The following is a 16679-nucleotide window of genomic DNA, read 5'->3' on the forward strand; positions in this document are numbered from 1 at the left end:
TTGGTGATTAGCAGCATAAATATACAATTGGTTTCAGAATTAAATAATAAATTAGTCTTAAATAATGGATAGTGTTTTCTTCTCATTGTGGCCATTCCTGAATTTTATGTAAGTGATAAAAAAAATAAATAAAATGAAAACAGAGTATTTTGCTTAAAATTCCTGGGCAGACTGTAATGGCACAGCTATTCGGGAGGCCTTCCCCCAGGCAAAATACGATACAGCTCTCCAGCTGTTCCAGTTCTTTTCATTGTTTCAAATGACAGGCTGCATGTTTGAAGCTACATTTGAGTCTGCTGTTATTTCTGACTTACTCTCCTGCTTTGCCTGCAGATGGCTACACAACTGATGACATAGAGTTCTACTGGAGAGGTGGAGATAACGCAGTCACTGGCGTGGAGAGGATTGAACTTCCTCAGTTCTCTATCGTGGAATACAGACTGGTGTCAAAGAATGTTGTCTTTGCCACAGGCAAGTGCCGCGGTCCGAAAGGGGGAGGGGAATGGGGCCGCGACACAGCACGGATCAGGAACACAAAGGTGGGATGCAGGTAGAGTGTTTATTCCAGCGCCCACGGGGGTTTTTATCAGCTCCAGAGGGGAAAGGGCCAGAACATAGGGCGGAGCATGAGACAGACAAGCAGGGGAACAAATCAGGATTAGGGACACGGGCAAAAGGGGGAGGAGTGGGGGAAGCAGGGAGCAGGCAGCAGGCAAACTCATGGCAAGCCTGGGCATGACCAGGTTCTGCACTGTGTAGTGTCAATACAATGAAACCACATAATAACAGTAAAGTCCATATGATAACTGTAAGGACCATTTAATAAAGTCCTGCCAATTGCTGTATGCTTTTCTCCATGCCTGGAACTGTTCCCATCCTGAATCTTGCTCCTTCACAGGCAAGTATTGCCATTTGCTCATTTAGTGTTTAATTTCCTTGTGTCTGAAAATGACTGTTGTATTAATAATAATTAATCATTATTACCGATCATGATATGTAGGCTGTGTTACATGTTTGGCTAAAGAAATTACTTGACAAAGCCTGGAGGTAGCAGCCCATGAAATGTCATTCCTGACCTGCATTCAACGCTGCATTCAGCTCTGGGGCCTCCAAAACAAGAAGGACATGGACTTGTTGGAGTGAGTCCGGAGGAGGGCCACACGGATGATCAGGGGGCTGGAACACCTCTCTGATGAAGACAGGATGAGAGAATTGGGGTTGTTCAGCCTGGTAGAGAGAATGTTCTAGCAGCCTTCCAGTACCTAATGGGTGTTGGGAAGAGAACTGGGGAAGGACTTTTTACAAAAATGTTTAGTGATAGGACAAGGAGGAATGGCTTCAAACTGAAAGAGGGTGAATTTAGATGAGATATAGGAAGAAATTCTTTATTGGGGCAGTGGGGAGACACTCAGTTGCCCAGAAAAGTTGTGAATGCCCCATCTCTGGAAGTGTTCAAGGCCAGATTGGATGGAGCTTTGAGAAAGCTAGTCCCATGGCAGGGACGTCTTCGTTAATCTTTAAGGTCCCTTCTAACCCAAACCATTCTATGACTCTATGATTTCTTGTTTATTTTTCTTTTTCGTGTGTTTATGTGATACTTAACTAAACATCTAAATATCTGTGATCTAAATAAATAGGAAATCATTCACCTCTGAATCATGAGTTTAAATGTACCTTACAGGGTTACTGATCTACATAAATATGTTTTGGCATACTAGGTCAAAAAGCTACCAATTTTATAAACACCTCCCCGCAACTTATCAGTGCATGTTTGTTTTGTTGTTGTATAGTGAATGTAATATCTTTTATATCTTGATTTGTACTGATGGGTATATAGTACTGTATACATAGCCAGTGTGTTTGTCGTCATAGTTAAGATGCTAAAATGAAATTCCTGTGTTTCCTGCTTCTTTGCTTGAAGGTGTAATAAAAGTTATTAGTAAGTGACAGCACTGGATGTCTTCAGATGACAAGGTGCAGTGTTGATCTACATATTTGATATTAGACACCAGTATAGGAAAATGTTGTTATGTTTGACAAGACCAAAGCAACACAGAAAGCCGTCAGCACATGTGGGGCCATTATTTGACTCATTATTTGGGACCTTCAGATTTTCAGTGCACTTCAGACCACAGGAGTGTGCTGTTCCATCTGTCCCAGCACACTCGAACAAATGAAGCACAGCTCAATCATGTTTGTAAGCATCACTTCACCCACTCTTTGGACACAGCATCTGTTTCAAAGTACACAGAAACATGAGTTGTATTTCAGAACAAAATGTAAATATTACTGGGATTGAAATTAGTATGAGGAGATTTGCCAACTGCTGTTGTTCTTGTTTGTCATTGTGAATGGAGGGTTTTTTTTTCTATAGAGAATCAGATACTCTAATCCTACATTCTTATATTCTGCAGCTACTGTCACCTTTGGCAGCCAGGGCTTACCTGCCCCTCCACAGGACTGGATATACTTTTGTAGGAAGGCTCTTTTAGACAACAAGGAGAATACAGAGAATTTATTTTTGAAGCTTTTATGACAGTCCAAGGCCACCTTTAAGTTCAGTATGAAATATTTCGGTAAAGGCACGATTTTGTAATTCAGAGATGAAAGAGAGCTGTAAAATACAGGAAAATGAGAAATCCAAAGAGATATGTGGCAAATACCAGAGAGAGTAAAAACTAGGAGTACACTTTTCTGTGACTGACTAAATTTTCAGAATCTTAATGGTTCTTTCCAAAAAAACTAGTGAAAGGAGTAAAAAAGTCTCATGCTTCAGGGATTAAGATAACTTGGCATTAGGGAGTAGGATGGCACAGTCACAGGGAATGGATTACTCCATGTTTCTTGTACCATTTTCTGGAACATATCATTTTTGTCACTGATGAAGACACAATACTGAATTTACTGTTACTTTGGTACAGGACATTATGAAAATGGTAATTTATCAGTTATGAATTTCTGTGACAAGTATTAGCACGCAGAGGAAACATCACATTTGTTTCTCAAAACCATGTTTAAATCTGAAGCATGGTAGTGAATCCAATAGATAAAGTCAGCAGATTCCTTTCAAGTTTCTTCTTAAGACTTTCTTATGGTCCTAGTAATTAGGGTCAGTTTCTACATTCTTGCAGAAAATAAGTCAGGCATGCTTTTGGCTTTGAGGCTACTGAAGTCTCAAGAGAAGATATTAGTTCTTTGAGCGCAGTATCTCAGTGAACATTTCAGAGTTTTCAGTCTTAGTGTGCTTTGATTGAATAAAACTAAAAGAAGACTTCAGAGTCATGTCATAAACAGCTTTTGGATTAGTTATTTCTCCTATCTTCCATGAGGAACAGTGCTATATAATCTTGTGTAACTTATGCAAAAGGAAAAATCTGTTCCCATAATAACTACTGAGAAGCAATGAAAAGCATGGGAAAACCCCCATAGATAATGACAGAAAGTTGTGCAGAGATGCAAGATTAATGAAGGAACTGTATGCCTGTTTAAAGTATAGCATGGAAGTTAAAAATTAGCTTGCCAAATTAGCAAAATGCATCTGAAAAAAAGTATTAATATCAGTATGGACAAATGCAGAATACAGCATCTGTACAACTAATTATTCCTATCCAAATTCAGTAGAGGGAATGCCAGGTTAGACCAGGGATCTGTGCATAGAAATCTAGGGTTCCTGTTGATCTCAGGCTGAACATGAGCCAATAACATCTTTTTTGGGGGAAAAAAACCAACAAGAATATGAATCACATAATAAAGAGTCTGATTTACATTGGTAATGCTTGAGCTTAGTATTGTGGTCAGGGGTAGCACTCTTCAAGATTGTTGTGGAGCAATCGAAGAGGGTCTAGGGAAAATAAGCAAGTGTGAGTGAAAGTCTAGAAAATGGCATATCTAAGATTAGTGGACAAACAGGTATGGTCATGTAGTTTAAAAAGGAGAACACTTGGTTGAGAACTAAATAAAAATTTTAAGTGTCTAGGAGGTATCTGCAAAGCCATGCACAGTAGCCTGTTCCCTTTATTCATGATGGAGAGCAAGTAGTTTTTAAATTGCTATGAAGAGGAAATATCTGTTTTGATTATCCTTCTAACACCAGCTGAAGGCCATACAGGATACCATAAGATATCTAAAAAGGCACTGAATCCCCGTGTGTCAGTAACTGAATTAAGCCCATAATTGAATAATACCAAATCAGTGCTGCTAACGGAGTCTGAAGAGCTACTGAACTCACAAACAACTCTATTCTGTAAAGTGAATACTCTTAAGACGGTATTCAGTTGCCTAAACATAAGTATCTGGTGTATGGCAGTTTGAGCTTGGCTCCCTGCTGAGTGCCCAACACTACAACGAAAGCCCTTCCCCCCTCCCTTTTCTTAGGAACACAGGGGAAGGAATTGGAAAGAAAAAGCTACAAAAAAACGCCGAAATGACAAAACAAAGCAGTATATATATATATTTACATATATGACATTTATATACAGTTACAATACTATATACGTATAAAAGAGAACCTCAAACACCCCCAAAAAGAAGAAAAAGGAAAAAAACCCACAAAAATAGATATACACATTCAATAAGAGCTAGCAAACGAAATCTCAGTACCTTCCTTGAGAAAAGCAAAAACGCCTCAGTCCACGGTTACCGCATCTCCCTCTTGAACTCAAGTAGAAGGCCGTGACAAACCACAGGCCCACACCCCCCCGGCTGGAGGACCTGCAGGGAGGGCTGCTCTCTCCAAGTACACCGGAAGAGAAGAAGAAAGAACCTCCTCTCCCCTTCTTATTTATATGTTTGCTTACGTAAAAAATAGGATGGAATACTGGGACATAGGTATTTCCTTGGTTTTGAGCTGGTTGCCAGGTAAGGCCTAGACCAAACCATTACACTGTTGCTTCTTGGGAAGTTGTAGAGCATCCTGGTTAGCAGTTAGGCTGCTGTCCTGGAGTCTTACAGCCTTGTGTCCTGTGTCCACAATTGAGGAATTCGGTATTGATTACTTAACTAGTATTATGTTCTGCTCTTCTTTAGCTTATCACATCTCCAATGGCATTAGTCATCTCTGTATAGGCAATTAAATCACATCCTTAGAATCAGCTGGCAAATCACATCCTTAGAATCAGCTGGCTGTAAGTCTAGATCTCCATGGTTTTGCACTTAGAGCTTATGCTCCATCCGTGTGTAAATATCTGCATTTAAACACCTGAAATGTAGTGCTAAACCTATGAGCTGAATCTGCCTCCTAAATGTTTGTTATCCAGAAATGCTAAGATATTAAACAGGAATGGAGATATGTAAAACACTACCTAAAATCTTCAAGTCACGTAGCAGTCAAAGCCATATTAGCAACTTGTTGGTAAGAGGATGGTAGTCTTAAAAGATTTGAAAATTAAATATTTACTGTATTCTGAAAGATCAGTCTGTAAAGTACATTTCCAATTAGCCAAAGAACCTTCCCAGAAGAACATATTAAAATAAGAATTCTGTAACTGACCAACTCTGTTATCTTGTTTCATACTTGGATAAAACAGCAAGAGACTAATTTAGCCTTGAAGCCAGATATTTCAGCTTGCTAGATTTTAATGAAATTGGAACAGTAACAAGTAATCTCTTTTTACCAAGTGCCCAAATATATGAAAGAGGAATATTCGGGGCTCAGTTGTTTAAGTATTTGTTTTCATGCCTGCATTCTCAGTACTGTTAGATTTAAATACTTCCATCCAAATTCTGTTATTCCTATAGTATTTAAATTAGCCTATAGACATCAACATGTTATATGAGATGGGAGGAAGAATAACAAGGCTAAACAAGATAACAAGATAAAGAAACCCAAATTTTGATGGAAAGTTAGCAACCAGAATTTCCTGTTAATTAATCTCGAAATGTACTGAGCCTTAATTGCCAAATCATTATTCAAGCATAATCAGGCAAGTAACAGTGTAATTGTTGAGCTCACTCAGAAATCAAGTTTTATTAAATAAATTTTACAAGACGGGTCCTTCTTAGATAAAGATCTGTCTGGATCTCTGCTACAGATCTGGACTTACAGTCCATGAAGGTTAGGACCCATCCTTTTCCCTGAACTTAGCCATCCAGACAAAGAGGTGGAATTAAGTAGGGGAAATAAAGAGTGGGCCTTCTTTTAATTCTTTTTTTTGCCACAGATTACTGTGGCTTTTTTGCTGGAGGTGAGATACTATAGCAGAGATGGCAGGCTGGAGGCAGGGCCAGTAGATAATTTGTGAAGACATAAAAGCAATACAGATGAAAGTAATACAAATTTTGTAATCTCAGGGAGAGTTACCTAAAGGAGAACCCTGGGTGCATAGTATGAAAAAAAACAAGGCTACCAGTTCATGTTTCAATTTCTACCCGAACTATACAGAGACTATAATATACTTTATAAGATCATATAGTATAAAAGTATACTACACTATACTATACAAACTGAACTATACAAAGCTTTCCTGGCCATGTAGGGAATTTGGAGCTACATGATCTTTAAGGTCCCATTCAACCCTAACTATGATTCTATGATATGATTCTATAAGACCAAATTATTTCAAAATTTTCTGAGATACAGACCTGCCAATAAAATTCAAGCTTGTAAAATCACCACAAAACAGGATGACATTCCATTTACCCCTGTGAAACTGAGCAATGTGTCACCTCCAGTAAGCAGCTGTAATGCCAGCAAGACTTTGAGTTAGATTGCCCAGAAGCCTCAAATCATCAAAATCTACCCCAAGACTTGCAGGGCTTGGATTCATCTTGCTCTAGTTTATCGTGAATATAATTTCATTGTCTACATTTGACCTAGGTGTCCTAGTTGATCAGAATCTTTTCCATACAATCGGTGGAGTCTGGAGACAAATTCAGTATACCCATGGGAGTCTATTTTAGGAGGAGATGAATAGTTTTCTAGGTTTCCTTTGCTAGATTGACTGAACTGGAGCTTAGATACCAGCTCATGTGTATGCAGTTCAAGTGCGCTGCTTAATCAACTGCTATTTGAGAGGGCATAGTGCGGTCTTCTTAGTCTCCACCTGCTGATAAGAAAGATGTAGGGAGTATATCGTATGCATCAGCTGCATGCTGGTGTCTGAGATGTCATAGGGCACCTCAAAAGGAGCAGTGTACAGTCAGACTCACAACTGAATCTCTTTGTTACAGTCAGGTCCAACTCTAGAGCAGGAGGACAGAAAGCACTGGCCCTGGGTATGGTTCTTAGGGTTCTAGGTTCAGGACAAAGAACCTGGTGCTTGAAACATCTTTATGTTGACGTCTCTGGCCTTGAGAGTCCACCTGTAAGGCCAGGTCTCACTAGTTTACCTAATCAAGCAGAGATGGTCATGAGGTAATGGATAATGGTCACAGGTGAAGCATTCAAGATTAATGTCCAAAGTTCACTCCATTATACTGTTTCTCAGTTTGGGATTTTGTTACTGAACATTACTGACATACGTGACACGTTACTTCTCTCCACTGTTGACACACACCTCTTTCACCTACACCATTTTCTGTGCTTTATCAATAGCAAATTTCTTCTTTCTCTGAATTTACCCAGTGCATCCAGGGTCCTTGGCTCTCGAGCAACCCAAAAACATGCTATGATTTAGTGATTCAGTTCATACTATTTAATCATAGAATCAGTATTTTATGGGAGATTTTGTGTGAGTGGTGTATTATATGAAATAATTTTTGTCAACGGAGTTTTATGAAGATTTCTGTCTGGTGCTCTACTCTTATTGAAAGAAGGTGATCAGGTCTACTGCTTTTTTAATGTATGTCATGATGGCAGGGTATGCTCCTGTTTTATTTACATAGTCTGCAGACACAAAGCCATGGTAACCTTTTCATAAGAAGCTCAATGAAAAAGTTAAACTTTGGTAACAAAAAATAGAAGGCCTGGTTTCAATGAGACAACTTGTTTTTTGAAATGAAACATTTTTCATTGGAAAATGAAGATATTAAGCAAGCTACAGTACACATTATTCTTTGCTGAAAATTGTGTTGACTGCTTTAGCAGAAAACCTTAGTCTGATTTTTGTGATGAAATACCTTCTTCTGAGTCCACCAAATATACTTCTCTTGGTGACACTAGAAGAAATTTCATCCTGGAAAAAATTATTACTGATTAAAGTTATCACAGCAACCAGATACATCTACCAGATATTTCTTTTCCCAGTCATAGTTGTGCTGAGATTGTTTGATAAAACAGTTAAGGATATTTGCAGAAGTTTGATAGTCCCTAGGTGCTTCTGCTGCCTAGAAACGGTATAGCATTTTTTCTGTAGTATAACTCAAAGTATACCAAACTATCAGGAATGTGAAGAAGAGAAATCTACAATTTTCTTTTCCTTCTTTCTCTCTTAGAAAATCCATCATTTTTGTGTGTATGGGCAAATTACAATTTCTTAAACTGATATGCAAACATATAAACATAATTTAAAGAGAAGTTTGTAATTTTCAATTTATCTCTAGGTGTAATCTTTCATATCTTGCTCATAATTTGCATTAGATTGGGTGGGAACTGATCTAATATCTAGTTGGGTTCTCAACACGTGCTGAAATGTTTTTTAGGGTGTTGACTAAGTAGATCTTTTAGATGAGCTGTTAAAAGTATCATAGCTAAGACTGGTAGTGCAAACACCGAAATCATGAAGTTAATGTTGTGTGAATGACTACCTGTTTCTTATACAGCTGTATTCAGATTTAATCATCTTAGCATTTGGTGAAAGAAATCACAATTTTTTTTAACCATTTGAGATTTCTAAAAATATAAAATATATTCAGTAAGATTAACACCAATTTCAATATACACCAATTTGAAGTTAAGTAATAAGATGTTTTGTTTGAAGCATTGACATTGAGGCTCTTAATTTTTTTCATTATTTATTTGCTCCATTTGTAACAATCTGTGAATCCTGTATGTATACACACACACACACACATATAAATTCAACTTTTTTTTGCTTGAAATATTTTTGGAAGAAAAATTCTGTCTGGCTGTCATGGATGTTAGAGGATCTGGTCTGAAGTATTTTCCTCACTGAGATTCGTTACAATTTATTTTTAACACCACATGTAGCATGTTTCTCATAGTTCAAATGTAATTAAGAAGTCTCATCTCACAAACTATTCACTGTAAATAAAAAAGTATGCATATTACTAATCCTCTCAATATAAATGCTGTACAGAAAACTGTACTTGGGTAAGCATTTTACTTGGAGACCTAAACATTCGTTTTTAAAAACTAACCAGTGCTCACCCATCTGTTCAGTAATCCAAAGTAACTTATTCTTTCTCTTCCCAAATACAAATTACTTGGACATCACTATATTCACTGAAAAGCTTATTTTAATGACAATGAGTAATAGAGTGAAAGTGTTTTCCGTAGTGTTCTGCAGATGTCATACTAACTCATAAAATGTGCATGCTTTAGTTTCTGCAGAAACTGAAGGCAACTATCCACAAGTGTCTTTTCTTCAGTGTAAAAAATGCTGTTTTCCCCTCTCTTTCCTCAGGTGCCTATCCAAGACTCTCACTGAGCTTCAGGTTGAAGAGAAATATTGGATACTTTATTCTTCAAACCTACATGCCCTCCATACTGATTACCATTTTATCATGGGTGTCATTCTGGATCAATTATGATGCATCAGCAGCAAGAGTTGCCCTTGGTATGTGCTGAGAATGAGTGGGACATTAAAATGTCATACTGAATGTAGCCTTCAGAGGTTGTTAAAAACTACAGTGTGATGTCAGTGTTTTGATATTCCAGAATAATTTACGTCAAAATCATGTCATCCAGTATTGCTTCAAAAGTGATAAGTTTTCCCCTGCATGCAAGAATGAAGCTACCACTAAATCTCTTGACATGAGCTGCTCGTACAGGTCCTAGACTTGTTCTCATCAAAGTTAATGTTGTTGTCAGTAACTTCATCTAGGAGACCAGCCCCACAGTCATACTGGAGCGTGGGCTTGTAGTCCAACTGAGTGTAGGAAGACAAATGTGGCTCCAAGCCTCCTCCTGAGGTCCTGGGTTTTTTAACTGACGCTGGCTGGAACAGACTTGAAGAACCATTGCTAGTTCAGCACGCAGGGGCACATCAGCTGTAACACTCCACCTAACCCTCAGAATAAATGGTGGGTTAAGTGCGTGTTTATGACAATCTAAAATGCCATTTATCTCTTGACAGAAAAACATGGATTTGGTACAGGTTGGTGATCCCTGTCCAAGACCTTTTCAGACCAAAGGATCCTTTAAATAAGGGAAGGTGACTAGAAAATTGTGCTGTTGACATGCTGGAGGGAAGGGATGCTATCCAGAGGGACCTTGACAAGCTTGAGGGGTGGACCCACAAAAAGTTCAACAAGGCCAAGTCAGTGGTCCTGCATGTGAATCAGGCAATCCCAAGCACAAGTACAGGCTGGGGGGAGAATGGATTGAGAGCAGCCCTGAGGAGAAGGGCTTGGTGGTGTTGGTTGATGAGAAGCTTGACATGACCCTACAATGTGCACTTGCAGTTCCCAAAGCCAGCCATATCCTGGGCACATCAAAAGCAGTGTGACCAGCAGGTTGAGGAAGGTGATTCTGTCCTTCTACTCTACTCTTATGAGACCCTACCTGGAGTACTGCATCCAACTCTGGGATCCCCAGCATAAGATGGTTTTGGACTTGTTGAACTGAGTCCAGAGGGACACAGAGATGATCAGGGGACTGGACCACCTCTCCAGGCAAGCCAAGAGAGCTGGGTTTGTTTAGCTTGGAGAACAGAACGCTCCAGAGAGACCTTATGGCACCTTTCAGTATGTGAAGGGGGCCTACAAGAGAGCTGGGGAGAGTCTTTGTACCAGGTCATGTAGTGATAGGACAAGGGGGAATGTCTTCAAGCTGAAAGAGAGTAGATTTAAATTAGGAGGAGATTCTTGACTGTGAGGGTGGTGAGACACTGGAACAGGTTGCCCAGAGAAGTAGTGGAAGTGTTCAAGGCCAGGTTGGAAGTGTGTTTGAGTAACCTGATCTAATGAAAGGTGTCCCTGCCCGTGACAGCAGGGTTGGAATTAGGTGGTCTTTAAGGTCCCTTCTAAGCCAAACCATTTGGTGATTCTGTCATGGTTTAGGAATGGTATTCTCCAATTTAGTGCTACCATGGAAACCATGATGCTGCTCACTTCTGCCTCCCCCCTCCTCCTTCTACTGTGGATGGCTGGAGAGGAAAACTGGAGGCACAGAAGGCAAAGATCATGGGTTGAGATAAAAACAGCAATGAGAAAATAGAATTAATAACAGCAACAATATTAATAACAAAAGTATACAAAAGAGAGATTGATTCACATGCAAAAATGCTCACTGGGGAACTTGTGACCCAACTCCACCCACCCCACCCCAACCCAGAGGGAGCCCTTCCTTCTGGAAAAAGAATCCCTTCCCCCCAGCCCCCAGCAATGAGTGGTATGGAATAACCTTCTGGTCCTAACCATGCCCCCTCCTGGCTACTGCAGAAATTAACCCTGTCCTGGCCAGAACCAGGACAGATTCTATGACAATATCTCGCAGCAAATACTTAATCTTTTACAGAAGCATACTCAAGGATATAGCTATAGCTAAGGAAGATTAAATGCATCTATAAATCCTTATGAATACTGCTGCCTCTCATGTTGTCCCAGATTCTGTGCTTCCCAATAGCACATCCTTCCTACCCAGAGCTTGTCACTAAGTCTGTGCTAACTTCCTGAAGTACTCTTTTATTTTCTTAAAACAGGAAGATATTCCCTAGTTCCTATTTTTTTGTAATGTACCACAGCAAACCCGGGCTCCTACTCATGCCTATATGATTTCCCATTTCTGTACCCCATACCTCCCAAGGTGCCACATACCAAAGCAGGCAGGGTAGGCAGCTATATCTCTGTGCTTCATCATATTACATCCTAGCATCTGAACTTGGGTAGCTGAAGATATTTTAGATTAACTGCAGTTACTGCAGATACTGTGGATTAGCTGGTATAGTATGGGCATGATACAATCTGGCATGACATACTCAGCAGGTCGGGTGTGTTCAGCAGCTTGCAGCTAAGTAGTAGCTTAATAGGAAGTGGGGCATACAATCCAAACATCTCTGATATATTCATAAATGAACTGGATACCAGAGTTCCACTGGAGACGCTATGACCAAGTGAGGGGAGCACTTCAAACACATCAGTCAGCATCTAGATTTTACATACTGGCCAGAACTGCAGAGAACAGATGGTTAGACAGAAGTTACCAAACCCAGTGACATTCCGTGCCCTTCCATAATAGGTTCATAAGATTTTTCCTTGTTTAAGGAACATGACTGTCTCCCGTGGCCAATTTCTGTGTAGCACAAGTTCATCAAGTACTGTAAGACAAATATTAGAACAAAAGTCAGAGAGTACAAGGCAAGCTCAGGAGACCAAATGTTCTATTTCTGATTGATAGTCCTTTTGAGAGGATGAAAATCCATCTAATGGTTTCTTCTGAAAAACAATTAGTGCATTGATGATTATGTCTGTGATGTTTGTATTATAAAGTTCAGTACCATGGGTCTTATCCTAGGTTGTTTGTATAGCCCCCCTTATAAGTCTGAAGCTGATATGAAGTGTATTAAAGGCAATACAGCACCTTTGGATGTATGTAGCTGGCTCTGAAAAGTGTAGAACAGAGAAGGTATACCTGCTGGCCTAGGTGTTTGTTAGAGGAAGCATTCCCTGTGCAATTCTTGGGACACAGAGACAAGCTTTTACTCAACCCCTACAGGAAGCCTGTATTCTCTGCAAGAACTTGATTCTAGTTTGTGCACTTCCATGTTTTGCTCCCTGGTCCCTTGCTACTCTGAACCAAATAGTTGCCTCTAGAGTGGAGCCGAGGTATGGAGCAAAGGTCAGCTCGTTCCAGAGACTGTGTGCTATGGACACTGCAGGTAAATGCTGATACAGAGCTAATGTCAAGAGAAATGTTCAAACCTATCAATTCTGCGCTCTCAACTTTTTGCTAGTTAGCTTTAGAAGTTCCTAAATGGAGTCCTTTGAGTGAGGAGAAAAGTAATCTCTAGATTTCTCACTTATGGGAAGGGCTGTAATCACAGGATTATCTAATTGTTTTATCATAAGGGATGCTGTGCTTTAAGATAAATTATTGATCTTCAGAAGGACATTTGCCTGCAGGGTTTCAGGATCTCCCAGGGAATATATTTCCCTTTGGTTAGTGATAGCCACCTTTCTATTCAGTGTGCTTAATCTTCTGGATCAGCAAACATCTGACATCAACACACACTTGTTTCACAGCTTAGAGGAAAAGCACTGAAAACCACATGATGCTGACCTACTAAATATAGAAAATATATGTTACAGAATCTCATAGGGTACTACTACAGTTCCCTGGAGTGACACTGTTTACACTGACAGCTTTATTTTGAGTTGTATTGTCTTTATTTCTGTCTCTTCAGGTAAAAGAAGCTGTGCTTTATTATATGGTAGCAATTTTCTTTCATCCTTTATTTTTGTTCTGCCTACATTTTAGTGATTACTTACAAACTGATGGTATAATTATGGAATCAGTGAAAATAGTAATGGAGGGAACCTAATAGAATGGCTTGCCTTGAAATGTAGACTTATTCCACAAATCAGTGTTTTCAGCAACCTGTGATTTGTGATTCCCATAAAATTTCCAGCAGAGATACAGATCCTGCAGTTTATTGTGAATTCAGGCAGACTGACAATAAATCTGCTTTTCTTTCCAGATTTTCAGAACAGTGCTCTGTAATATATTTTAAGGTGCTATGTCCATCCTTAGATAAATAACTGGGGATTTGAAAAACCTCATAGATTTTTCTGGATATTTTATTACTGTCCAGTTGGTCACTATAAAAATGCTGCTGTCATTCCTTTTTCTTTCCACAAATGCACATACCTGTCTGCCTCTCACTGCTCACCTCACTTCTTTCTATGTAACTAGCCTACTGCTCCAAACTACTCATCAAATTCCACTTATGTATTATCCTTCCAGAAATAGATGTCTAAAATAGAAGGGATAAACTGCTCTAGAAAGGTGCCAGTTTCTCTGTATCTGCTAAAGGGGGGACCTTACAGGGCCAAGGTCAACCAACTGTTTAACTCTTAGAAATTTAAATCTGTGTCGGAGAAGCCTTTCACCATCTTTATAAACACTCTTCCTGTTTGGCTTCATGGAAGAGATTTCCAGTGCAGCTAGACTGGCTTCCATGAAGCTACCTTAACTCACAGCAAGGGTGCCAGACCCCCTTGTTAGCTATTCCCCCCGATCACATGAATGAAATAACTGTAACAGAATAATAATACATCAAGCTTTAATTTTGCTTTCATTTGCAGTAATGTTACCTGCAAGATATCTTTCACAAATTTTCAAGCTTCTTCACACTGACAAGGCATATTTGCCAAGAAGGAAAGTAAAATTGAAGCATGGTATGCTTGGAGTTGTAAGATGTGCTCTTTTTTTCTTTGTGTAGGAATTACAACTGTGCTGACAATGACAACAATCAACACTCACCTGCGAGAGACTTTGCCTAAAATTCCGTATGTTAAAGCCATTGACATGTATCTCATGGGCTGCTTTGTGTTTGTCTTCTTGGCCTTACTTGAATATGCCTTTGTCAACTACATTTTCTTCGGGAAAGGCCCTCAAAGGCAGAAGAAACTTGCAGAAAAAACAACAAAGGCAAACAATGATCGTTCAAGGTTTGAAGGCAGCCGGGTAGGTTTCTTAATCTCTATATATTCTCTCTATTCTTTTATTATTAAGAGTGTCAGCATGAAATAAACCAAACAGGCTCCTTAAAAAAATCACCAACCACATTTTCTTTTTGTGGACAAACGTTAGCATTTTTATTTTCAAGAACCAACACATAAGAATACATTTAGGTATACAGACATGGAAGTGAGTATAATCTTGTGACAAGTAACTGTAAGAAGAGAGTGAGAGTGCAGCTAGCCTGAAAATAAAGGCTCAGATCTCCAAAGGCATTTATTTGTCTAAATCAAGTATAATCTAACTGTAATTTGAAGTACCTACATAGGGGAATCCAGGATCTGAGCACACTTTTTCTCACTTCAGTTAGAGCAGATGCATTTACCATGGGAGAGAACAGATAAAGGATTAGTTCTGCCATGATAATTAATTGGCCAACATAGTTGAACGTTGTGTGCAGCATTGTCATCTGCTGCTATTTAAGACCAGCAGAAAAGTATAAGTCCTAGAGAAACTTTCAGATTGATTTCTGAAGCATGGTATTGGCAAGGTCTGTGCTGATTACGCTCCAGCCTATTTCCTTGCCTGGAGTATTACTTCATCCAGTGAATACCTTTTTTTTTTTATCTCTGGAAGAAAAATTCAAGGTATTCAGTAGTCTATGATGTTAACAAGCCATGTCAGTTTGAATAGAACATTTTTTTTTACTAAAATGCTCCCAGTGAGGCTTTTTTATTCAATTCTGTTGAGTAAGACTGTTTTTTCTATCAACTATAAATTAGAAGAGTTCACAGGGACTAAACTACTACCTCTTTATCAAAACCAGTATCATAAAAGTAATTTCAAGCTATATTTTTTCACCCTAATGATTCTATCTGCTATAATAAATTTAATGCAGAACTACACCTAATTATCGGCACTCATGTCTGTGAAAAAATTCTGAACCAATAAACATATTTTTGTCCGCTATATTATGAAACCAAATTCTCATCACATTGGCGGCACTGCTCAAAACTAAGATATCAGAAAGAATGAACTCCCTTTCCTGGAAAAATAAGTAGTCATAATAATAAAAAAATACAGATGGGGAAATAAAAGCATATCAGATTTGAAAGCTCTGAAGAAGGTTTTAGCTGCAAGCAGGTAATACAGATGTATGCACTAAGGTTCAGATCTTCTGGTGGAAACCATCTGGTGAATCTCATTCATTTAAATGATTTACATAATTCAGTACAAGACTTGTTAATGGGCCCGATATCACCCCATGTCTGATGGCTCTTCTATCTTGAGATCAATTCATCTATATTGTCAAAGTAATCACAATCCTAACTAATGAAAATGTAGCTTTTCATACCCAGTTCATAGCACTTTTATGTGCTGGATCTGCTCGTACCATATATCAACCTTTTTTTTTGCCTTGCTTTTGACTTACAACCTTTTCTTTTGTTTCTGGACCATCTTAGGCAATATCATGAACTGTTCTGATTTTTCTGCTGGTTTAATATCAACCGTGCATGAATGAAAAATTTCTTCACAGAAACAGTTGTCAAACATTGAAACAGGCTGCCCAGCGAAGTATTGAATCACCATCCCTGGAGATACTTAAAAAACATACAGATGTGGCACTTAGAGACATGGTTGTAGTGTGGCAGGGGTCGGTGAGGGTCAGTCTCTTGTCCAACATGACAAGTGACAGGATGAGAGCTAATGGCCTCAGGTTGCACCAGGGAGGATTAAACTGTATACTAGGAAACATTTATTCACAGAAAAGGGAGTCAGGAATTGGAACGGGCTGTCCCAGGAAGTGGTGGAATCACCATCCCTGCAAGTGTTCAGAGGGCATATGGAGGTGGCACTTGGGGACATGGTTTAGTGGTTAACATGGCAGTGCTGGATTAACAGTCAGACTCGATGACCTTAGGGGTCTTTATCTACCTAAGCA

General features: G+C 39.2%; 1 protein-coding gene across 7 annotated transcripts in view; it reads left to right on the forward strand.

Moving 5' to 3' along the window:
• Positions 1-16679, forward strand: part of GABRB3 (gamma-aminobutyric acid type A receptor beta3 subunit) — a 118218-nt gene that overhangs the window by 86984 nt on the left and 14555 nt on the right. For all 7 annotated transcript variants that reach the window (XM_027674841.1, XM_027674847.1, XM_027674845.1 and 4 more), the window contains 3 exons: positions 334-471; positions 9522-9674; positions 14499-14743. In XM_027674841.1, the coding sequence (XP_027530642.1) occupies positions 334-471; positions 9522-9674; positions 14499-14743 (536 nt within the window). The remainder of the gene's footprint in view (positions 1-333; positions 472-9521; positions 9675-14498; positions 14744-16679) is intronic.

This window comes from Neopelma chrysocephalum, unplaced genomic scaffold (assembly GCF_003984885.1).
Source record: "Neopelma chrysocephalum unplaced genomic scaffold, ASM398488v2 Primary Assembly neopelma1_25, whole genome shotgun sequence".
In the NCBI taxonomy this organism is placed as follows: Eukaryota; Metazoa; Chordata; class Aves; order Passeriformes; family Pipridae; genus Neopelma; species Neopelma chrysocephalum.